The sequence below is a fragment of the Thamnophis sirtalis genome, unplaced genomic scaffold, assembly GCF_051295495.1.
Source record: "Thamnophis sirtalis isolate CommonGarterSnake01/CBP01778 unplaced genomic scaffold, rThaSir2_p1.2 scaffold_1, whole genome shotgun sequence".
Classification (NCBI taxonomy): domain Eukaryota; kingdom Metazoa; phylum Chordata; class Lepidosauria; order Squamata; family Natricidae; genus Thamnophis; species Thamnophis sirtalis.
This window is the reverse complement of record NW_028261381.1, coordinates 161,907,622-161,932,950: the sequence shown is the minus strand read 5'-3', so window position 1 is coordinate 161,932,950 and position 25,329 is coordinate 161,907,622. Positions and strand designations below refer to the sequence as shown.

Below are 25,329 nucleotides of genomic sequence, written 5' to 3'. Positions count from 1 at the left end.
AGTAGGATGTATGGATCCAATTTTTACCTCCTATTGCCCGTCTACAACCCTAAACGTCAGTTTGGGATGCGCTGGGGCTAAAAGCTTGACCAAAGTTTCTCATATGTTCTCATTTCTTGACCAAAATCAGCTTTTGGGCTTGTGTATGTTATTCTTGGAATTAAGTATTAACATCCCAGATGCATTCACAAAGATAAAATCTGAATCACTCATTTTGGGGGGGGGGGGGAGTATGGGAGGAAAGGACCAGGAAGTGAAGTTAGCTTGTCCCTCTGCTTTACCAAAAAAAAACCCCAAACATACAATTTACCTTTCAGGCTGACCAAATTATTTTGCCACCACTGTAGAAGTTTGACACTTGTTTCAGTCTAACTTCATTTTAACTCTTTCCAGTTTGGGAAGTCACAGGAGAAATGCCTGCAGCACTACTGCTAGACAGCTAGATGAATCTTCTTCCCAACTGCCTATGTTAGCATGTAGTACCTGGCCAGTCTTGGTGAACAGGATTTGACTCGGTTCTATACTATATGGGAGACTTTCAGGAAAGGCCAGAGTTTTGGTTAGATTGGAAAATATAAATAAAAAAAAAAAAACAGTGGAAAATGACTTTCAAATTATTGCAAAAAAGCCCTCTGTATTCATTAAGTTATCAAGAATTGACATGAGGATGGCGCCTTTTCCATTATAATTACTAATCAAACTATTAATTAAAGAATATTCTCTGTGGTTAGTTGTAAAAGGTTAAAATATTAAAGTGGACGCTGGGCTGCTTCATGGGGTGGGGACAAGGGATGGTTCTGGGGTGGCAGCATATGCAATGGTGAGAGAGGTCAGAAGGTGTCTTTTAGAAATTTTTTAAAAAGCAGGAGTAGTGATAACTTTAGTCTCTGAATCTCTGGGAATCTAATTCCTGACCATAAGGCGAACTTCTTAAGCTGATGGTATTGCCATTTCTCCATCCTTACTATGTACCCTCTTTTACCACCCTACTGGATATTAACAAGCAACCAAGTTGGAGTTGGTGAATCATTTACTCAGGAGAAAATTCAGAAGAGAGTATAAAAGTTTTATTCTGGTTTATGCCTAACAAGGATATAGAATCCTGCACTGATAGACAAACTCATAGCACTCAGTTGGAAAATGTTAAATGTTCTTCTGTGTAGAGACTGATAAATCCACAGGAACTTGTGTCTCTCCAGATTGCTGACAAACTACAGCTCCCAGCAAATCCCAGCCATTGTGGCTAGTAGGGATCTTGGAAGTTGAATGCTTTTATTTGTCCAGTTTTAGTTGGAAGTTACAGCTTAGTGGCTTCCAAAAAGGCCAAACTTTCCTTAAGTAGGAAACTCGGAAAGAAAAAGGAGGGAAGGCAGGAAAACCAGATTCCCTTCTGCTATAGTTAGCTTTCTATTGCAGCATCCTAATTATGGACAATTTAAAGGAACCTCTTTTTTAATCATGTGTCTACTGGACTCTCATTAGTCGAAGTCCTAACCCTACTTTTCACTAGACTAGAAGGTCCCAGGAATGTCGTATTGAATATGTGGTACTAAGTTGCCTACGCTTCATAAGGGAATGCCAACTGTCAACCCCACTACAGCTTCCATGCAGCTTTCATCATGTCGACAAAATATTCATCGCTGTCAATAGAAGCGCTGACTCCACTGTAGTAATTCAGGAATTCCTCATTCGTGATCTGTAGAGAAATACAAAGTAGATAGATTTTAACGTTTGTCCCTAATGACAGTACCTGATGTTTTATTGATGGTTCAATATACTTGGACAAAGCAGTACTTTTTACTGCAAAACTAAAAATATCAGTTAAAAACAAACCAATCAATTCAAATATTTGGGATTGGCAAAAATAGTAGTAGTATTAGGCCATTCACCTTAATAGAAGAAAAGCACAGTATGGAAAAGGATGTGATGTGAAGAGAAGCAGCATTCACAAGTTCTGAACTACCTTCAAGCAGCATTTCCCAACCTTGGTCATCTGAAGATGTATGGACTTCAACTCCCAGAATTCCCCAGCCAGCAGGGGGAATCTTTAAGTGGCCAAGATTGGGAAGCACTGCCTTTGAGTTCTAAAAAGGCCCTGCACAATAATAATTTATGATCTGCAAATATAGTAAAAACTTGGTTTAACAGATTTTCATTCATGGATTTTGGATCCAATGAGCAACATTTGTTCTAGTTCCCTCCTCCCAAAATGCACCGAATCCATTTTATCCAAAATTGTTCAAATAATTCACTTGAATGTATTTATTCATTCAATTTATCTAGCCGCCCATCTCAAACAAATGACTGGATGGTGAGAAATTATAGAACAATTAAAAACAGTTACAGTACAATACAAAATCATATATAAGCCAGCCAATGTATTTAAAATACTATCAATTTATGTCATTTTCAGCCTGACATGTTCTGAAATGGTCCAATTTATATATCAACTCATGTCATTTGCAAACAGAATGAATTGGCCCAACATTTAAATTCAAATGTAATGGACATTTGGAAACAACACACATACTAACATCTATCCTAATGGTCTATTAATTCAAGGTTTTATTGTATATCTTAGATCAGCTTTCTCCAAATGAGTGCCTTCAAATACCCACCAAATGTGTGTCTTTTTAAGTTTGATTAAAAAAAATAGTCTGCAACCACAATTATTAGAATGCCACACTAAGAAATCATTCTGGCTGTTTACCTTCCCATCCTTATCATCAGGAGAGTCAAAGCTCTCCAGAAAGGCACCGAAAACCTGATCTTCTGTCCACTGTCCACTCTTGAACTTGGGGTGGGATCGGCTGTTGTAGACCCCATGAAGATCCTCTACCGTCACCAATCCATCACCAGTCCTGTCCAACTTCTGGAATGCTTTTGCAATTATCTCTTTCCTGGTGTTGGACATAGGAGGCTAAAGAAAAGTAGTGAGAAGTCAAGCATGTTGGAGCTCCCTTATTATTATTTTGCAAGATTAATGGTTGAATCTCGGCACCTTTAGTGTTGGAAGAAAGCGTTTGTGGCTTTTCTGTGGTAATGTGGGAGACATACTGAAAAATTAGATGAAGGATCATCTAAACTGCCATGGGTCTTCTAGACAAAGAGATATGTTGATTCACACCAAAGAAGCATCTCACAATTTACATTTGTAAAGATTAAATAGAAAGAGTGGGGGAGGGATATGGACTTCAGTCAAGGCCCTGGGTCTTGGCTGGTGGGCAAGATTAGGCCAGGTATTCCCCATATCTGTTAAAATGATGAGACTAGTACATTAGCAGCTATTAGTTGGAAAGAGAGTCTTCATATATGGGAAGAATATATCACAGAATTAACAACGCTGAATTAGTTCCGATTTTCAGGATTCCGAATCGCCCATTGATGGAGTTAACTATCAGTTAAAAATCAGATGCTACATTAGTTAGGTCCCTACTCACATTTAATAAGCATTTCCTATGTTTTTTTCAGGGTAATCTATCTCTGAATACCAGTTTCTGAGGAAAGGGGAGGAGAACAAATAACAGGAGAAACTATGGCTTCTAATGACCACTTGTCTTCCTCATGTGCCTTCAGTGCCAGCTCAGCCTGCCAATTCAAATGTAGAAGTGGATTGTTTTATTTACCCTCAGGGCTTGCAGGAATTCAGTGAAGTCCAGGGTACCATTCTTATTTTTGTCACAGAAGCTGAAAATCTCTTCTGCTTCACCCCTTTCCAAAGGGACCCCAGCATCCTGGAGACCCTTCACAAATTCCTCCAGATCCAAAGATTTGCTGCCGTTATCATCCATGATGCGGAAAAATCTGCAAAGAATGCAATGTAATATAGGCATGTGAGTGAGTGCTTTGTGCGTGTGTGTGAGAGAGAGAGAGAAAGAGAGAGAAAGAAAGAGAGAGAGAGAGAAAGAGAGAGAGAGAGAGAGAGAGATGTTTACGGAGAAGCTCAGCCTGTATTTTTCCTTGTATTCACTTCCCTAAATGCTAACAACGAAATTTAGTTAGTTTAATGGTTGATAAAGTAACCCTGAATTTAGAAGCCATAGTACTATTTCCCATTGGGGAACTGAATACATTGAAGTTTTCTGCAGCTCCCTGTCTCAGCCAAGCAAATGAAGCAAAATAATTAAAAAGAAAAAGAAAAAGAAAAGGAAGAAAAGAGGTAGGAGAGATGGGGGAGGGGAAAACCATTTGAATAATCTGAATGAAATTATTTCCAGAAAATATGTATAATCTCATACGTTGTACCTGCCAAGTCCCTTAATCCCAGAAGCTCCTCTTTCCAAGCACTTTGCTCTGAGTTTGGCAATGCTTCCAGTACCTTTTCCTTCCATGCTGCAGGTAATTGTTAGGATGGAAAAATGATCTAAAAAGGATGAAGCAAAAAGGAAGGTCAGGTATGCTGTATTCTTCCCTCTTCTTCAGCCCTCAAAGATTTCCATCTGACATAATTAATACTATTACAGTCATAAATTAAGCCCCAGTGTTGGTTCAAAAGCAAGCAAAGCAGGTATTTCAACACAATGTCCTCTTCCAGTGTTTCCTTGACACCACTGAGGATTGGTCTGGGAATGTGTTCTCAATGCCAATTACATACAGTGTATTATTGTAACACACTCTGTCAGATCCCTAAAAGTGATACTGCCATTCAATTGTGTGGGGGGGGGAGCCTCGGAGTTAAATCATTAGCTACATCTGAAACAACTGAGTTTTACAACTTTACAACTGGTTTCCTGTCACCGGGAGACTGAAGGTCCCAACATCTCTGGAGGGATGTTTATGAGAGCCATGTGGGATATATAACTTTGACGTCTAACTAGAGATAGCCATGGGAACGTGTGCTTTATTGACTCCCAGGGCAGAAGAGTTAAGGAAGCATCTTCACACTTGTGTATTGGTCAGAATCTGCATTCGGACAAAGGGGAGGGGATCATTATCAGCTTAATCCCATTTGCATGGCCTAAAGGTTTTCAGATGCTGCTTTGCTTCTCATAGTTTCCATCCTGACTGATTAAAGGTTCCTTTTGAAATAATCCGTTTCAAGAGTCTTTACTTTCTCAAGTTAGGAGAGGAGCCATTACACACTCCATCTTAGCTCAGATCAGTGATAGACAACGTGCATCTGAAATATACCGCACAAAGCAATCTATAATTGAGGGGCAGATTGGTCTTGGTTCCTACTAATTCCAGAAAATAAATGGCATGTGACAAAGAGGTATGTTTATATCAAAGAGAGAAGGAAAGTTAATTTCTAGCTCCGTTGCTCTAGCTTTGCATGCTGCATTGGAAAGCCTCTTCTGATCATATTACCTGTATTTATGCTTCCTGTTTTTTTTTTTAATGAGTAGGTCCTTTTAGTTAATCAAGGTGAAAAAAAATCCTGAGACAACTGGACAACGAAATATAAGAGGCCACAAAACTTTTGTTCATTTAATTTCCGTCCATTTTAGTAAACAGACAGTGGAGGATGGGGGGAAAAAAAACTTTTCGTTCCTTCTCTCTTCTGTATAATCCACCCTCCGTCCCTCAAACCAGACTGCTGGAGTTTTTTCCATCAATGTTGAATTCCTACCTGCAACTGTTGCTTCTTTGCTTGCTTTTTCTCGCCAACCGGGGAAGTTAGTTTGACTGTCGTGGTGGCTTGTGTTGAGCTGTTCCCTGTCTCTATAGCAATCGGTTGCTCTGTTGCCAGGAGGGCCTCGCCAAGGGAAAGCTCCGGTGTGCTGGAAAGCTCTCAGAGGAAGTGACACAGAGCAAATAGGAAGGTAGAAGGAGGAGCCAGAAGCCTGCATGGCTCATCTTAATGTAGAGCTGCTAGAGAGAGGGCCGGGGGGGGGGGTACACATTGGCAATAAAAATCAGAACATCAAATACAAGCTGGGTGGAAACGATCTAAACGATGACCCACTCCTCTGTCAAAGACCTAGGAGTACTCATTTTGAAAGATCTAAGCCCCAGAGCTCATTGTAGCAACATTGCCAAAAAGGCATTCAGAGTTGTCAACTTTATTTTACGAAGTTTTCTCTCTGGTAACGCTATACTGCTAACTAGGGCATATAAAACCTTTGCCAGACCTATCCTTGAATACAGGGGTGGGTTTCTTGCCCCGTTCCAACCGGTTCGGTTGGAACGGGGCTGGCGGCGTCCTCGTGCACGCGCGCGGTGCACGCACGCGTACTAGCGTCTGCGCGACGCTCCAGCTGCTCCTGGAGGATTGCGCAGGTGCTGTATGCATCCTGCGCATGCGTAGAAGCGCAGAACTCGTCAAAACCGGGTAAGGAGCGCGGGTGGGCGGGTGGCCCTTTGCCGTTCCCGGAAGTTACTTACTTCCGGGTTCGCCGACCAACCGGTTCGCAGGGACCGCCACGAACCGGTTGAAACCCACCCCTGCTTGAATACTGCTCACCTGCCTGGAACCCACACTGTATTTCGGACATTAAAGCATTAGAGAAGGTCCAGAGGTTTTTTACAAGAAGAGTATTCAACTCCTCTGCCCGTAATAAAATTCCTTCTACCACCAGGCTTGAAATTTTAGGCCTGGATAACCTTGAACTACACCATCTACGTTCTCACCTGATCTTACTGCACAAGATAATCTGCCATAACGTCCTACCTGTTAAGGACTACTTTAATTTAATGAGCCGAGGTGGCGCAGTGGTTAAGAGTGCAGCACTGCAGACTACTTCAGCTGACTGCAGTTCGGCTGTTCAAATCTCACCGGCTCAAGGTTGACTCAGCCTTCCATCCTTCCGAGGTGGGTAAAATGAGGACCCGGATTGTTGTTGGGGGCAACTCTGTAAACCACTTAGAGAGGGCTGAAAGCCCTACGAAGCAGTATATAAGTCTAACTGCTATTGCTATTGCTAATTTCAACCCCAATAACACAAAGGCTATCAATAGATACAAACTAAATGTAATCTGCTGGAAAGTCTGGAACACTCTACCTGATCCTGTTGTTGGTTCCTCTAACCCCCACACCTTTTACCTTAAACTGTCTACCATGGACCTTACACATTTCTTAAGAAGTCCCTAAGGGGGCGTCCCCATTTATATTTACTTTTTTTATGTGTTTATGGTTATGTTTTGCTTATGCATTTTACTTTTGCTTATTTATAAGTAACACAGCTCTGTATCAGAGGGAAAGATTAGCTTGGAACCATCTCAAGAGCTTTCTTTGTTGTCTGATGGGGAGGACTATCGCCTGATGTCAATTAGCAATTGTCAGCAACTTTCGTGCCCAGAAATTTTAATTTTACCATGTACCGAGAGAGGACTGTTTTTTTTTTGTTGTTGTTGTTTTTTGACAATCCAACAGGTCCTGTTTTTGCCGGGCAACTTTTCCCACCCTGGTGTTTTGCAACAAGAACTCCTGAAATCTATCTAAAATGGGGATTCTATGAGTTCTGATCCCAAAACATTTAGGAATTAGCAAATTGGAGAAAGCTGCCTTTGTTATTTCTAATGTTATTCTACCATTGCCCGTGTTACAGTATGTTTTGACTCAGCACATCATCAGACTCAAGTAATATTTACCTATAATATGGATGTCACAGCAGCCCCAGTGAGGATCTGCTTAACATGACTAGTGACCATAATTCCAAGCTCAATTACAGTTGTACGTTGAGAACTATCTGAAAATATAGAGGCTTAAGAGTTAGCAAGCAGTATCAAAAGTAGAGAATAAAATACAACACTTTGAGAAAAGCAGATAGTGACATTTTGTGTGTCCAAATAAAGGATTATTTAGAAGAACTCCTTACAACAGCATAGGTATAAATGAACAATTCAGGTTAATGGTTATATATTAAGACAAAGATAATGTGACCTGTATATTTAATAATACATTTACAGTTTATAGCAAAGAAAGGAATGGAAAAGAGTGTTTTAGAGACAGAGAGGTCAAAAGTCTAGGTTTTTTTCCCAACTCTTTTGCTCCAAGATGAGCAAAATACTGGAGAAATAAAAGAGGAGTGTAGGAAGTTAGCACCCACCCCTCTTCAAGAAAAATGAAATATCTTAGGAAATATTAAAAAGGCAGAATATTATATTTCCCTGGATGTGAAAAGGAAGAAACAAGTTTTTAAAGACAGAGTAGCTCCCTGTAGCTCCCTGCCCCCCTTCCCCGTCAATGAGCCATTAAAGTCTACTTTACATAATAAAGGTAGGACTAGCCTTCCATAGAAACTCACCACATGGCATCTGGAAACTTGATCAAACTTGGGACTCAAAACACATAGAGAGTTGCCCCTGCATGGCCCCATGGGAGTCTGACAACCAATCAGAATACGTTTCTTACACAGGAACAGGAAACAGAGAGGTGGGGCGAACAGAGTATAAAAAAAACCAGCAAGCCCCTTCTTCTCTCTTTTCTTCTTCACCCAACATCTGGAAGCATGTGATCCCCCTTTTCTGTTCAGGGGCTCAAGCCATGTGATCCTGTCCACCCTTAAACCATCTTTCCAAGCAGCCTCCATGTTTCCAGTGTCTTTTTCCCGCACTTGGAACTGAACACAGAAGGACATTTCTTCCAACAGGAGATTAATCTCAGAGAGGAAGGCAAGGACAAACTCATTGGATAAGGCGATGTGTAAGATCAAGTCAGTCAGAGTATAATAAGCAATATTGTGAACCTGATAGGGAATTAGCAACCAAACCAGTTGCTCCAGCAGGCTAATTTATCCTGTACAGAGAACATAGCCAAGCAATTCGATCATTGCAATCTGTACTAGCTGAGGCCCCAGACCCCAAGCCCTGGGGGAAACCTGAAGGAGGGCATTCCTTGCATCTAAGTATATGGTTGAAACCCAGCCAGCTAGTTAAGCAAGTCAATGCAATCTCCAATAACAGTCATGACCTATCAGCCCTTCCCCCCATCACAGTCCATAAAGAGCCACCCTATTTACTGTTAAGATATTCCTTGTATCTAATACTGGAGGCACCATAGAAAAGTACCTTCTCATTAGGTGGCCAAAGAATTTGAGTTTCTTCTTCAGGATCTGGCCTTCTAAAGAGCAGTCAGGGTTGATCTCCTCTAGGACTGACCGGCTGGATCCCCTTGCAGTCCAAGGGACTCGCAGGAGTCTTCTCCAGCACCAGAGTTCAAAGGCCTCCATTCTTTGGCGCTCAGCCTTTCCTATGGTCCAACCTTCACAGCCATACATTGCAACTGGAAAAAGCATAGCCTTGACTATACGTACTTTTGTTGGCAGGGTGATGTCTCTACTTTTTAGTATGCTGTCTAGATTTGCCATAGATCTGGGCAGTTAACAAAAATTAAATACAGTACAGATAATCCTCGACTTACAACAGTTCATTTAGTGCCTGTTCAAACTTACAACGGCACTGAAAAAACTGACTTATGACCATTTTCAGTTATGACCTTTGTAGCATCCCCATGGTCATGTGATCAAAATTCAGATGCTAGGCAATTGATTCATGCTTATCACTGTTGCTGTGTCCCAAATATATACGATCACCTTTTGTGACCTTTTCACAAGCAGAGTTAATAGGGAATCCAGATTCACTTAACAACCAGGTTGCTAGCTTATTAGCTGCAGTGATTCACTTAACAACTGTGGCAAGAAAAGTTGTAAAACGGGGCAAAACTCACTTAACAAATGTCTCACTTAGCAACAGAAATTTTGGATTCAATTGTGGTTGTAATTCGAGGATTATCTGTAGATGTAGTTATGTTTAGCTATATTTAGCTCTTCATTATATCAATTGAACCAGGTGACTCTTGAGCTGTCAAGAATTTTGAGAAATTTATTGGGAGAAATTCACACCACAACTGATCAGACAGCCTTTTTAAAAAGAGAACAATGTGAGAGAATGGTCACAAAGGCAGGCAGTTTTGAAAAAATTCTAGTATTTCGAGTCAAAAAGAGGGCTGTGAAAATATCTACAGACCCTTCACATTCTGGAAATAAATTGTTTCAAATTCTACCCTCAAAACGATGCTATAGGGCACTGCGCACCAGAACAACTAGACAAAAGGTCAGTTTTTCTCCAAATGCCACCACTCTGCTTAACAACTAATTCCCACAACAGTCAAACTGTTTACTAAGACTGTATTATTATTATTCTCATCCTTCCTATTACCTATCTCCTCCCACTTATGACTATAACCATGTTGCTTGTATTTTATGATTTATATTCTTTTTGTTTTCTGGTATGATTTGATTGCTTATTAGTAACCTATGACTATCACTAAGAGTTGTATCTTATGATTCTTGATGAATGTATTTTTCCCTCTTTTTTTCCTTTTATGTACACTGAGCATATGCATCACTTTGGGTTGTGAGCCGCCCTGAGTCCCCCCAGGGAAAAGGGCGGCATATAAATAAACTTAAACTCAAACTCAGACAAATTTTTTGTGTGTTCCAATCACACTTTGCCAATAAAGAGTTCTATTCTATTCTATTCTAATTATATTCCATCCCATTCTATTCCTGCTAGGAATCATATCTTAATTAACCCATGTAAAACATTTAGAAACTGTGAGAAAAACACCAGAATACAGTACAGATCAAGTATACCAAAATATTTTTAATATTATTTTGCTTCCAACAAGAAAAATTAGACCGAGGACCTAGTGTAACAAAATCCCCATAGGCACTTAACTGGTGCTTCAGTTGTCAGTAAATATATGACTCAAAATAAAGGTAACAGGCATTAAATAAAACATATAAATCCTTTACATATGTATTCAGAATTTAGGCCTGATAGTTCCTCGTAAGAGTGTTTAAGACTGCAATTATTCATTGAAGAAATCAATTATTCTGTGGAAATACAGCAAATTATAGAACAAAAAGGGTTGCCAAAATACCAGTAGAAAATCTGCAACTCCCCTCAAGAGGATTACAAGCGTTAACTCCACCCATATGGGCAGACATGAAAGGTGAAGACTGGATGAAGAAAAAACCCAGAATCTTGGGAAACCATGTTGTTGCTATCACCTTCTCAGCCATTTTGAAAGCTACATGGCTGAAATGGGATTAAGGAGGACACCAAGGCAGTTTCATGGCTGTTTAGGTTGGTGGAATTTTGGGAACTCTACCTGAATGGATCCTCAAAACATTTCTACTTTCCTTGTGAAATACACACACAACATTGCCTGAACCACAGGGCTTTGTTTCCCTTTTACTTCCTCTGTAGCTCAAGATGCCTTAATATAGTGTTCCTTAATCTTTGCAACTTGCAGATGAGTGGACTTCAACTCTTGGAATTCCCCAACCAGTTGGGAACTGAAACACACATATCTTTTAAATTGCCAAGGTAGAGAAGCATTGCCTTTAAAAGCTGAAATTATTGTTTTAAATGATCTCCCAACTGAAAAGGAGTTAGTGCATTGAAAGGTTCACTGATTTGCTACTGCCTCTATAGGACAGACATCATCTCCTGGAGATGAGGGAAGAATCAGCACATTTGCCGGGTTTAGAAATATGTATGAAATGGACTACTATATTGCACAGGTGGTTATGGCTGACTGGAAGTTCAGTAATGTAACATACTCAGTGGTGAAATTCAATTTTTTTACTACTGGTTTGTGGGCATGGCAGGGGAAAGATACTGCAAAATCCCCATTTCCCTCCCCACTCTGGGGCCAGCCAGAGGTGGTATTTGCCGGTTCTCCGAACTAAAAATTTTCGCTACCGGCTCTCCAGAACTCGTCAGAACCTGCTGACTTTCACCCCTGGCAATTGCACAGCACTTTACTGAACATGAGTTTAGAGAGGGTTAAGTACCTCATGTTTGGCTGGATTCACATCAGACATTGAATTGTAAAACGCAGCCAGCTTTTTACCCCTGCCTTCTGTAGGTGACTGATGGAGGCTTCAGATTTACTATCGTGTTCAAACCTAATACAGCCGTGTTCTTCAATGACCAGAGCTGGCATGAGTTTCAGGTCTGAATGTCCAAGTAATCCTTAAACTCCCAATTCAAGAGCTGCACACGACAGAGGCAAACTGTTTCCAAAGTGTACACTTTAACAAAAGTGAATGGGGCTATCACATAAAAACAGCTTCTCTGAATCCCTGTCCACTTTCTGTTAGGATAGAATTAAAACAAGGTACAATCGCCTTAATTTTCTACCCCAGGCCAATAATAATTATTACTATTTAGCTTTTATAGCAGCCCTACAAGCTTGTTCAATTCTGATGGGTAGGGGGACTATTAAAAACACATTGGTTGCCAGTTTCCTATATTTTGAACTATTAAGTAATAATGTGCTTGGCCGAGAAGGCAGACAAGGAAAATATCCAAAAGATGAAGCAACTTCCAGGTTTTCACCAGAAAATGCATCTGAGTTAACTCAAGAGAAGTTCTCAATATATTTTTTTTTAGCAAGCTTAGGGTAACATTTCTGACACAAAATTACTAGTGTTAAAAATAAACCAGTCTTTTTTCTCCCCCACTGAGAAGCTAAAATCATAGGCTCTGATCTTTCCTGACTGATTCATAGGCTTGGAAAGAAACTGGCAAGCTAGCCAGAGAATTCTGGGAGTTGAAGTGCACACATTTTAAAGTTGCTAAGGTTGGGAAACACTTAAGAGCTTAAAAGCTCTCACAGTCAGTCACTGCTTATGCTTTTTAAAGAGACAAGTGACCTACTCTAAGAACAGGTACAGTAATGCCTGGTGGTGCAGTTGTCAGAATGCAGTATTTCAGGCGGACTCTGCCCGCAGTCTGGAGTCTGATCCTGATTGGCTCAAGGTTGACTCAAACTTCCATCCTTCCGAGGTCGGTACAACGAGGACCCAGATTGTTGGGGGCAATAGGCTGACATTGTAAACCATACAGAAAGTGCTGTAAAGCAGAGGTCCCCAGTCCGCAGTCCGGTGCCAGTCTGCAAGCTGTTTGTAACCGGGCCTTGGAAGAGGTGAGCGTGTGTGAAGCTGCATTTGTGAAACATTGCACATGCGCCACATCCCCTTTCCCTCACTGCTGCTTCCGCCAGTCCGCTGAACTGAAAAGGTTGGAGACCGCTGCTGTAAAGCACTATGCAGTATATAAGTCTAAGTGCTATTGCTCATACCCGCCATGGAGAAGGCCTAACCACCAATAAGGCCATAAATAAAAGATGGCTGAATTCCTTTTCCTGCTCAAGGAAGCAGATGCGGTACTTCCAAGCTGAAATTCTGTGCTCGTTCCTGTGGGTTAGCCAAACAGGCTGAAAAAGAAGTTTCCTATTCTCTGTGATTTTGCCCCTCCTAAAAAAAATTGCCTATGCAGGTTGAAGATGGATTCAGTCACAAGCAAGCAGAAGATGCATTTAGACTTAGAATTACTCCATTAGGAAAAAAAAAACTTCAGTAAGATTGTTTAAGGGGTAAACCTTGAAGGGAGATGAAGCTGCCCAATGAAAGGAAGTAATCTTTTACCACAATCGGTAGAAATGAATGCAGGAAGTCCTCAACCTATGACCACAATTGGGAGTGCAACCTCACTCACAAAGTAATGGGGTTGTTAAGTGAATTGCATCCCATTTTTTGCCATGGTCATTAAGCAAATCCAGCTTTCCCCCTTGACTTTGCTTGTTGGAAGTCCCTTTAGAAGACTGAAAATGGTGATCACATGACCCTGGGATTTTGGCAACCATCATAAATACATGCTGATTGCCAAATGTCCAAATTTCAATCGCAACATTGCAAAGATACTGCAACGGTCATAAGCGTAAGAACCGATTGACAGTCCCTTTTTTCCCCACACAACCGTCTTAACTTCAAATGGTTGTTAAATGAATGGTTGTAAGTTGAGGACTACCTGTATTAACAGGACTGGACTCCAGGATTCCAGCCTTAGTTATGGTTCTTAAAAAGATAGTGGCATCTAGGTAACATTCTCCTTTTAATCTTTCTAATTGTGGGATTTCCAAGCCTATCAAACAAAGGCATGATTTGTGCATTTTATATTTTAAATAATTTAGCCTGTCCTACTCCCAAAAAACTGCTGCTGGTTTTGGCTGGATATAGCCAAAAAATATTGTGAGATAGGGAAAGAGAGAGCAGCGGTGGCAACCTTGTTTAGAATAATGCTAATTTAAGTTAGCAGCTTCCCTTTAGATACCTGCTTCTCTTAACCAATTTTGTTGTATACATGATGTACAATGACAATAAAGGCTGTACTAATATTCTCAAAAGTGGGATTAGGAAATCTGGAGTACTACCCTACATCTCCCACAACTATAAATATAACCAATATTGGAAGATGCCGGGACTGTCATAATTTGTCCTAGAGATTCAGGCACCCTACATCCAATTAAGGGGTGTAGGAAGAAAAAGGCATGATTTTTAAGCCACAAACTCAAAAAAATTTGCTGATACACAAAACTATTACTAGAGTGGCTGGTTTAAAAATAGTCACTTTGTCATCTCCAGCATGAACAGGTCAGTTTTTTTTAAAAGTGGTATTACCCTACTCAAAAAGGAACTTTTTTTAAAAAAAAGAGGCTTCAGATATGGGAATCAAGTATCTTGTCCGTTTACACTGTTGTCCCAAACAAAGTCTTGTCTGAATCCTGTTCGTCATCCCCAAGTGAAAAGTCTTTGGTGTCCAAATCCAGGTCTGGGATACAGTTTGTCTCCAGGGACAGATTGTGATCTGGTGAATTGGCGTCACTTTGTGCCCCAAGGACAGGACTCAGCTGCTCCCCTTCCGCCATGTATGCCAAGAGATTATCCAGGACTGGGCGGCTACGACAGATCTTGGTCAGCAGGCGGCTCCTGTGCCTCAGTTGCGTTATCAAACTGTCTTTTTCCTGGATCACGTTTAACAGTTTTTGTGCATGTTGTTCAGAAGACTGCAGCTTTTCCTCCAAGATGGCAATTTCCCTTTGGAGGAAAAATCAACAACAGGTTACCCGAGGAACCATTTTATCCACCTCATATTGTCCCATCCCACCTGATCAGGCAGAGAACGTGTCTTACGGAATACAGTAGTTAAAAAGAATTTCAACTGGCAGGATCTAGGAAAAGAGCTTTCCCTGCTGTTTTCCTCCCACTTTCTGAAACATCCTTCCCTAGAGGTGAGGTGGGCCTTTTTGAAAGAGTCTGAAGACCGGCTCTGCTAACTTGCAAAGGGCTCACAACCGTGGGGGTGGTCAGCGCATTGAAGCCCCTCAACCCTGCCTTTAAACTTTTTTATCCTTGTTTGACTTGGCTCCCTTCTATTGATATATTGCATCTTCACAGGTAGTCCTCAAATTACGAATACAATCGGGACCAGAACCTCTGTTGTAAAGCAAGGCAGCCATTATGTCAGTTGCACCCAAATTTATGTCTGTTTTTGCTGTAGTCATTAGCCATTAATCAGGTGGAACAAAGGCTGATGACCTTTTTCTATCCGTCCACGATAGAAAGTGTCCTCACATACTGAATCACAGTATGGTAAGCTGGTTTAATTGCCGTTGACAGGAAGGCACTACAGAGAGTGATCAATTCAGCACAAGAAACCATTGATTGCCCTCTAACACCACTGGATGACATTGCTAGGTCTCACTGCTTGAGCAGAGTAAGGAAGATACTCAGAGACAATTCACACTCTGTTCAGTGTCTCTTCGCACTTCTACCATCGGGCAGAAAACTTCAAAGAATAGCCAACTGAATAAATAGGTTTAAATATAGTTTATCTTCCTTGGGCTGTCAGACTCTTAAACACAACGACAATCACTCCATGCATATGTGGAAACATATGACTAGTTTTTCTTTTTCTTTCTTTTCCTAATTATTTGCATAGGGATTATTCTTTATACTATTTATGTTGTTTGTATTTGTTGTCATGTATTGCAGCAGTGAGGCTAAAACCAATTTCGTTATATACATGATGTACAATGACAATAAAGGCTATACCTATACTATACTATACAATACAATACTATGCCTACCTATACTATACCTATACTATACCTATACTATACCTATACTATACCTATACTATACCTATACTATACCTATACTATACCTATACTAGGCAACTCACATTGGTTGTTAAAGGAATCATGTGGTCATTAAGCAAATCCAGCTTCCCATTGACTTTGCTTGTTGGAAACTAACTGGGGAGGTCAAAAATGGATGATCATGTGACCCCAGAACTCTACAACCATCCTAAATACATGCTGATTGCCAAGTGCCCAAATTCCGTTCTTGTGATCACAGGGATGCTGGCTGCAACAGTTCTAAGTATGAAGGACTAGTTGAAAGTCATTTTTTTCAGTGCTGTTTTGAACGATTGCTAAAACAAACTGTCATTAAGTCAAAGAGTATACGTGACTTTTATGTTTTTATATTTTAACTGTTATACCTGTCAGAGTCACTCTGAGAGTAAGATGAGCAGAGTCTAAATTAAAATATATACAAATAAATATATGATGTTAGAAAGGACTGGTAAAATTATGTTTAAATCCTTTTTCCTAAGATAGAGCCATAAGCTAGAGATGAAAGTATCCATTAGAATGATGATGATCGTATGCAAGATGTTATTAGATGGGTTTGCTAGTAATAGGGAAGTCCTTGGTTGCCTGTGTTATAAACCTGGAAATAATGCATTTGAAAGGATTTCTACCTGGTCCTGAATTTTTCAGCTCGCCTGAAGCACAGTGGAACAATTACACAATTGCTATCCAACAGGAAAAGATGCCTAGAGTGCTTTCCTATCCACAGCCTCCCCAAACTCAAACTGGCCTCACTTTTCCTATTAATTTGTTCCAGCTGGGATAGCTATTTCCTACCATGAAATTTAGCACACACAGCTATTTGCTTTCACAGTCCAATGATTTCCTAATCCTGAGAAATAATGACAGATTGTTTAGCAAGATTGAGAGAGGAGAAAAGCCCCCCCCACCCCAAAAATATATATTATGCAGCTCCCACCGAAAGCTCAGTAATATTGAGAGGACCAGCTTCATAGAGAAAAAAGCGAATGGCAGTCAAATAAGTTCTCTGCAAAACCTTTTATTCGTTCCCTAATTACGAAGTCACTCTAACCAAGGTTCTAGTCCTCTTCCGAGGTCAGTACCTGTCCTTGCCCTCCCGAAGCCCGAGCACCGCCCGGCGCATCTCGGCATCCTTCCGGATGAGGCTCTCAGCCTGGCCGTGCACCGTGCGCTCCGCAGCTGCCAAACGCCGCTCCAGCTCTGCAACCCGCCCATGCAAGGCGGCCAAATGCGCGTTAGCCTCGCGAATCTGGACCGGCGTCGGCGGCGAAGATGAAGACATCATGGACGACGACGAGGAGGCCCGGGGACGCCCCGCCCACCGCCCGCGCATCGTAGCCAATGGGAAGGCAAGTCACACCCTCACACAAAGCAATCTCGCCCCGCCCTTCATTCGGGCTGACCAATCAGAAGTGAGGCCACACTAATAAGTCCTAAGAGAATGACAAATGGGCCCACGCCTCCTATTACAGTCCCTTGACTGAAGCTGTGTCAGACTTGAGGTTCCAGTCGGGCCGGTACGACGCCCCGCCCCAAGTAGGCGGTCAAGAGGAGGGGAAACAAAGCACACGCGGCCTTACTCCCCTTTACCGCCCAAGTATCTATCAATAGAAATCATGCGAAGCCACACCCACAAACCAATCGATTATTCTGACGGGACGAGCCACGCCCCCAATCGTCAGTAAGGCCGCGCCTACTTTCCCCTAACCCCGTCCAATTCTTACGAACCCAGAGTTGCCATTGGCCCGTGTATAACTTTGGCTCTCCATGCTCTCGCGAGACAAGGACCTAGGTAGCGTCCTTGGTGAAATCTCGTGATACTTGTGCCCGTCGCCGCGGTCGGTGTCAACATGAGCGTGCACAGGGAGATTCTGGACGACACTAACTGTTTCCGCAAGACCTGGCTTGCGGGGCGCCTCGGGGCCCTTACCGGTGAGAACCGAACTGAGACGGGCTGTTACTGTGGGGCTCCTCTTCGCTGTTTTTACTCGGGAATTAGCTGCGAATCCACCCGGGAATCAGGACAGGAAAGATTCCCCCGTCCTTGAACCTCCGTCGCCGTCGAGGTTTCATGTGGGCTCGTCCACACAGCCTCCTTGCGCCGCCCTGGGGGACGTCCTACGTAATATCCGTTAAGGACCTGTCAATCAGAATAGAGCTGGAAGGGAACTTGGAGGTCATCTAGTCCAGCCCCCTTCTCTGGCAGGCTACCCATTTCAGACAAGGGGCTGCCCACTTAAGTCTCTTCTTAAAAGCCTCCAGTGATGGGGCACCCACAACTTCTGGAAGCAAGCTGCATGCCCCTGATCAGGAACATCTAGCCTGGTGCTTTAACCATTAGACCAAACTTGCTCTCTGAGATGATGCGATATCTGAGAAGATGTTTTCTCTGAGAAGAGAAAATATTCTCATTCATGGGCTAGGAAACAAGAACCATTGCCAGTTGGAGCCAATTACAGTAGTCTGTATGAACTAACGGAATAAAAGAGTTGGAAGGGACCCTGGAGGTCTTCTAGTCCAACCTCCTGCTCAAGTGGGAGACCCTAAACCATTTCAGACAAATGGTTGGTTCAATCTCTTCTTAAAAGTCTCCAGTGATGGAGCAACCACAACTTCTGAAAGCAAGTCATTCCACTGGTTAATTGCTCTTACTGTTAGGAAGTTTCTCCTTAATTCCAGGTTGCTTTCCTCCTTGATTAGTTTCTATCCATTGTTTCTTGTCTTGCCTTCTGGTGCTTTTGGAAAATAAGTTGACTCCCCTTTTCTTTGTGGCAACCTCTAAAATACTGAAATACTGCTATCATGTCATCCCTTGTCCTTTTTTCTCTAGACCATCCAAATCCTGCTACTGTTTTTCATATGTCTCCAGGCCTTTAATCAACTTACTTGCTCTTCTTTGCACTTTGCACTTTCCCCAAAATCTCAACATCTTTTTGGTAACGGGGTGACCAAAACTGGATGCATATTCCAGCTGTGGCCTTACTAAGGATTTAGAAAGCGGGACTAATACTTCACGTGATTTTGATTCTGTGCCTCTTGTTTACACAACTAAGGATCGTATTAGCTTTTTTTTTTTGCTGCTACCGCACACTGCTGGCTCATGTTTCAGTGATCGTTCACTAAGACTCCAAAGTCCCTCTTGCCGTTAATGTTTTTGAGCCAGGTTTCGCCTAATCTGTATTTGCAGCTTTATTTATTCCTGTTTTTCTCCTCATTACATTTCATTTGGTTGGATCAGGCCCATTGTTCAAGTCTGTCAAGATTTTTTGGGATCCTGAGCTTGTCTTCTGTGATGTTGGCTATTCCTGTCAGCTTAGTGTCATCTGCAAATTTGATGAGTTTCCCTTCTATTCCCTCATCAAAGTCATTTATGAAGATATTGAAGAGCACCAGGCCTAAGATGGTACCTTGGGGTACACAAGGTCTATGTCCTCACAGCATAATCTCCATCTCTTTCTCAACCCATCCCAGAGGACGGCTGAAACTGGTCCTAGACATCCCGACAGAAAAAAACGTTTTTCCTGAAAAGATCTCCATGCTGAAGGTCTGTATGGCATGGAGAGAGTCGTCATTCCAGGCCTGCTGGGCTCCAATAGTCTGTTGGTGGGACTGCCTCTCCCATTCATTTGCTGGGTTCAATAGTCCTTGCACAGCAGCTGTCCCAGGAGAGTGGAGATCCTTTGTTCAACTCTCTCCTTTTGTATATCTGTCTTTTTTTTAAGAAAAAATATCCATGGAAGAGCAAATGCAGGTACAGGTAGTCCTCGATTTGCAACAGTTCATTTAGTGACTGTCCAAAGCAACAACATCATTGAAAAAAAGTGACTTAGGACTGTTTTATGACCATTGCAGAATCCCTGTGGTCATGTGATCAGAATTCAGACACTTGGCAACTGACTTATATTGATGATGGTTGAAGCCTCCCAGGGTCATGTGATCACCTTTTGTGACCTTCTGACAAGCAAAGTCAATGGGAAAGCCAGATTCATTTAGCAATTGTGTTAATAACTGCCATTATTCACTTAACAGCTGTGACAAGAAAGGCCATAAAATGGGGCGAAATTCAAAATTAACAACTGCCTTCCTTAGCAACAGAAAGTTTGGGCTTAATTATGATTGTAATTTGAAGACTACCTGTACATTGCAAGGTCATTGTTCTCATTGTAAATTCTTCCATACCCACATACTGATTGCAGGAGATATAGCTCCCAGTCATAACTTACAAGTTATGCCGCTGCTGCTTCTTCCCATCGCACTTGGGGTCTTAGCTGAGTATAAGGGCCATATTGCGCCATTGACAAACATGATTTTGGAAGCTTGCGTGCTTTAAAACATTCATACTCACTTTGGTCTAGTGCTGTGATGGCGAACCTATGGCACACGTGCCACAGGTGGCACATGGAGCCATTTCTTAGGGCACACAAGGCGTTGCCCTGTCAACTCCAGCTGATTTTGGCCTTCATTTTTGGCTGTTTTTCACCCTCCGGAGGGTGAAAAACGACCCTGCGGGCAACCCAGAAATCGAAAAATGGGCCATTTCTGGCCTCCAGAGGGCCTGTTGGGGGAAGGGAGTGGAAGAGGCCATTTTTGCCTTCCTAGGCTCCTAGAAAACGTCTGGAGCCTGGGGAGAGGAAAAAAACTGGCACACCATGCCATTGTGTGCCAAAAGTGAGGGGGAGGGGGATTGCATGGGCATGCACGGGGGGAGGGCACGCACATGCACGAAAAAGGTTTACCATCACTGGTCTAGTGGATAAGGCACCAGGCTAGAAAGCAAGAGACTGAGTTCAAGTACCGTCTTAGCCACGAAAGCCAGTCACACTCTTTTAGCCAACCCATATCATAGGGTGCTGGTTGTAAGGAAAATAGGAGGAGGAAAGTGTGCTAGATATGTCCACTCCCTTGGGTTGTTTGTAAAAATAAAGGCAGGGTAAAAATAAATAAAAATAAAAATCTTGATTTCAGCCAGGTGGGAATGACTCCAGTTAATCTATTTTGCTGCCCCCATGAATGACAAAAGATCCCTCTTCTCAGATATCATATTGAAACCTTTGAAAAAAGCCAATGAAGGTTTACTGAAAATACAGTGTTAGTTTTAAAATGAAAACACATTGATGGTTTTTTCCCCAAAACCTCAAAAAAACTACCCCAATAGTAGATTATTAACATTCAATACAAACAATACCTAATTTCCAAAATAGGTAAGTATTATGATTCCTCTGAAATCATTTAACAAATCTAATTCCATATATTGATTAAATTTGCTATTATATGCAAGCTTATACATGCCAATAAGATTTATAATCTCTCTGTGTGTGTATCTGACAAAATAAATGTGTTTCTTTACCTTTGGCTTCAAGTATGTTTGGTCTCAATGTTACTTTTATATTTTAACTTTTTTAAAGATAATTTCACAGGATAGATAGATTTTCCTTGGTTCTTAAATTCAATAATCATTAGCTCAGGAGAACATCAGATTGAGAAGGATACTGTAAAGAGCCCAGCCCCATCTGAGGACAAATTGTCATTTGCAGGCTCGTGGTGCTGCCCTGTTTTAATCCATATTCAGTATCGTAAAATTGCATGGTTTTATCCATTAATAATTAGATTTTGGTAGAGTAACATGAATAGGCACAGTATTGGTAATCCTTAACTTATAACAGATCATTTAGTGACCATTCAAAGTTCAACGGCACTGAAAGTGACATGATCATTTTTCACACTTATGACCATTCTAGCATCCCCATGGTCGCGTGATCAAAATTCAGATGCTTGGCAACTGACTCCTATTTATGACGGTTGTAGTGTCTTGAGGTCATGTTAACACCTTTTGCAATCGGAGAAGTCAGATTCACTTAACTGTTTTTATTAGCAACTGCCGTAATTCACTTAAGAAACGTGGCAAGAAAGGTCGTAAAACAGGACAATAGTCACTTAACAAATGTCTCATTTAGCAACAGAAATGTTGGGCTCAATTGTGGTCGTAAGTTGAGGATGGCCTGTATTCCTTATATGTACATGTATTATGTTTATGAGATTGCCAATGAAGGAAAAATAGTTAATTATAATCTCTTTACTTTCCTAATTTTAAAATAATAAAAGGTTTTGTTGTTGCTGGTACCATTAACCTTCTTTGTCATCCACTTTTTTTCCATCTTCCTGTAGGCCTCATTGGTTCAACTTACCATGTAATTCTGTACTCGCCAGACACATACCTAGAAGGACTTATGAGAGTAGCCAAATCCACTGTCACAATGGGTAAGGCCTGTTTCTTTGGTTAGTGGCATTCAAAGGCAAATCAGTACAGCTTATTGGGTTGTGGCTTAGCATATGTTATATGAATGAAAGCACTGTGGTTGTAAATCATGTTTGATCCTAATTCTCTTATGTGAACAGAGCCTGGCTTAAAACAATGTGCAAAGTATTCAAGGTTTCGTTTTCATTTGTATTTCGTTTTTTAGACCCTGTTTGATTTATACATATGTCTCTGTTTTTAAAAGTTTCAAATTTAATTTACTCATATTTTTCTAAAAAAAAAAATCTTATGATTAAATCAGAGCTCTTATAATAATAAAATCAAACCTAGGAGTTCAAAAATTCTTAAATCCCTGTTCGGGTACTAATTTGTATTGGATTTGTAAGCTCATGGATAGATTTTAGTAAACAATTAATGCATTTTAATTTGTTTTGTTCAAGAGATGCTAACATTCAGGAGGGGAGTACATCCCTCCTTCTGAAGGAGCCCTTTGAAAGTTGTGTGCTTTTCCCACAATGCCCCTGCACAAAAATATTGGGGACAGCTGCTCACAGATGGAGCACTGCCTTTTCAGTAATGACTTGGGATGAGAACAGCCCTTAGCTGAAAACAACAGGATTTCCAATAGTGGCGTTTTTATTTCAAACTGTTTCACAAACAAATTTTGTGGAATGTTTTGTTTTGAGCATCTTGGAAGACCTCAAAACCCCTCCAAGATAGCCTCTTCTATGCTCAGCAATAATTTTACATATTTTCACTGACATTCTTTCAACTAAATAAAATGTTTTTGACATCATTAGGTGAAACTTTAGAAAGGGTTCTCCCAGTCGATTTCATGCTAAGCCGTTAATATAAAATAGCCTATTTTAGGGCAAGAAATATCCTGTGTTCCTCTTGTTCCCATCCTACCGTGTTTCCCTGAAAATAACACAGGCTCTTATTTTCTTTTGATCCCCGAAATAAGCACTTGTCCTTATATTCGGGGAAGTCTTATTATTTTTGAGGTTGTAGGAGGCAGTGAGTGTGGTCACCTCATGTCTGCTGCTGTGTTGCGCATCGCTGGGCCTGCCACTCTTTTTGTGGCAGCCATTAGCATGACAGAACGGGCGTGGTGGGTATGGTTGTGGGAATGGCCATTAGGCAAGGGCATGTGGGGTGCATAGGGCATGTTCCCCCTTCCCTTTCGTCCCCTCCGGCCTCGCCTCTTTACCTCGTGTTGTTTGCACGGCAAGCAACCAGAGGAAATGGCGGGCACCAGGTGCGCATGCGTTTAAATATTTTCAAGGAGAGCTTATTTTGGGGGGGAGGGCTTATTTTAGCCCATGCGCTCAAAAGCCTGAGTGGGCTTATTATCTGGTAAGGTCTTATTTTCAGGGAAACAGGGGAGCTAATTTTACTATTATAATTGAGCTCTTCCACCCCTTTATACTGATAAAATAATCATGTCCATGTAGAAGAGGTGCTGTTTTGATTGTTAGAAGACTGTTAGCCAAAAGAAATTGCTGGATTTGCAGAAATTGACAAATCATTTTCCTGCTTCTACTTTTTTCCCTCCATAGCCACCCTAGGGGCAGTTTTTGGGGCAACATCTTGCATCAGTGGTGAGCTTCGAGGTGCCCCAGAAGACCCAATGAATTACTTTATTGGAGGATGTGCATCGGGGATAATGATAGGAGCCAAAAGTTAGTATTGGTCATGCCGTTGATTTTTTTTTTTTTAAAGTACTCAATGGAGATTTTGGGTTTTGAACTTAATAATTATAAGACTTGATCTATAGCCTGTGATCTAATTAATGCTTGTTTTCTCCCTCTTCAGAAAAGAATTTTCTTATCGGCACTTCATCTTGCCTTGGCCTTGGTATGTTGGGAGCTTTTGCCAAAGTTGTCAGACGGGAAGGCTGGAATTTTTATATATATCCTGAAAAATAACATGGACTTCCTAATTGTAAAAGCAGATGTCCTTCTCTGTCTTCTTTTATCATATATAAAAGCATTGTCGTAAGTACAGTTGCTAGTCACCGATTGAAGCTCACGGGGCTTCCAAATGATATATAAATATTTAGTAATAATTGAAGGATATTGACATAATTTGTACATATAATGAAGTGGTGAATTGTCTGTTCTGAGAGGAACTTATATCCAAATAAATAATTGTGTTTGGATAGTTTATTGTTCATTTCTATGCTTCGCTTTCCCGCCTAAAAATGGCTTCCTCAGGATTGAGCTGGATGACAATATTGGACATACAAAACATGAAAGGGACTCTACTGGATTGGACCAAGGCGCAACTGATTGTGTTTGTTTCCTATAGGTCCTACTCAGATATGTTTCCAGGAAGCTCACAATAAGACTGGGGGCTTTTTCCTTTACTTGCTTTTCCTAGTATTCAGAACTGGGTTGCTTCTCCACATAGGTATTCCATATAGTCATGAATTTCCTAGGTTGGTTCTTCCCGTGGCACGACAAAACCGCGGTCCACTAAAGCGCGCCCGATTAAAGCGCGTCGCTGATGTCATCAGCAGCGCGACAACAACAACCGTGGAGAAAAAAGGGCACTTTAAAAAGCAAGCCGATTCACGTAAAGGTAAGGGTTAGGGTTAGGGTTAGGTTAAGGGTTAGGGTTAGGTTAAGGGTTAGCGTTAGGTTTAGCGTTAGGTTAAGGGTTAGGTTTAGGGTTAGGTTAAGGGTTAGGTTTAGGGTTAGGTTTAGGATTAGGTTTGGGGGGGTTAGGTTTAGGTTTACGCGTTAATTTTAGCTTTACCGCTCACAGCGTGCTGTTTTCGTCGCGCTGTGATGACGTCAGGTACACGGTTTCGTCGAGCGCGCTTTAGTCAACCGCGGTTTTGTGGTGGAGCCGGTTCTTCCCAGGTAGGTTCTGGGCTCTATAGCCGAGAGGCAGTACACATAGCAGAGGTGGTATTCCGCAGGTTCTGACCAGTTCTGGAGAACCAGTTGTGGAAATTTTGAGTAGTTCGGAGAACCAGTAAATAACATCTATTCTCTGCCTCCTGAGTCCCAGCTGATCGGGAGGGAATGAAGATTTTACAGTATCCTTGCCCTGCCACACCCACCAAACCACGCCCACAGAACCGGTAGTAAAAAAAATTGAATCACACCACTGATATGTAGCTATACAGTCTGCA

The 25,329-nt window shown here is 41.5% G+C and overlaps 3 protein-coding genes across 3 annotated transcripts; 1 reads left to right on the top strand and 2 right to left on the bottom strand.

Annotated features, from left to right (window-relative positions):
* Positions 1-1,045: 1,045 nt before the first annotated feature.
* CAPS (calcyphosine) lies at positions 1,046-5,723 on the bottom strand. Its single transcript, XM_087701972.1, has 5 exons — positions 5,570-5,723; positions 4,246-4,363; positions 3,627-3,804; positions 2,711-2,920; positions 1,046-1,696 (listed from the first exon to the last, which is right to left on the bottom strand). Exons 2-5 carry the CDS (start codon positions 4,329-4,331, stop codon positions 1,595-1,597), a joined length of 576 nt encoding a protein of 191 aa, XP_087558098.1. The 5' UTR covers positions 4,332-4,363; positions 5,570-5,723; the 3' UTR covers positions 1,046-1,594.
* A 4,802-nt stretch (positions 5,724-10,525) lies between these two features.
* On the bottom strand, positions 10,526-17,264 carry VMAC (vimentin type intermediate filament associated coiled-coil protein). Its single transcript, XM_014062945.2, has 2 exons — positions 17,014-17,264; positions 10,526-14,831 (listed from the first exon to the last, which is right to left on the bottom strand). Exons 1-2 carry the CDS (start codon positions 17,262-17,264, stop codon positions 14,483-14,485), a joined length of 600 nt encoding a protein of 199 aa, XP_013918420.2. The 3' UTR covers positions 10,526-14,482.
* A 407-nt stretch (positions 17,265-17,671) lies between these two features.
* NDUFA11 (NADH:ubiquinone oxidoreductase subunit A11) lies at positions 17,672-24,350 on the top strand. Its single transcript, XM_014062960.2, has 4 exons — positions 17,672-17,863; positions 22,097-22,189; positions 23,747-23,869; positions 24,003-24,350. The coding sequence occupies exons 1-4, from the start codon at positions 17,782-17,784 to the stop codon at positions 24,113-24,115; spliced, it is 411 nt and encodes a 136-aa protein (XP_013918435.2). The 5' UTR covers positions 17,672-17,781; the 3' UTR covers positions 24,116-24,350.
* The last annotated feature ends 979 nt before the right edge of the window (positions 24,351-25,329 follow it).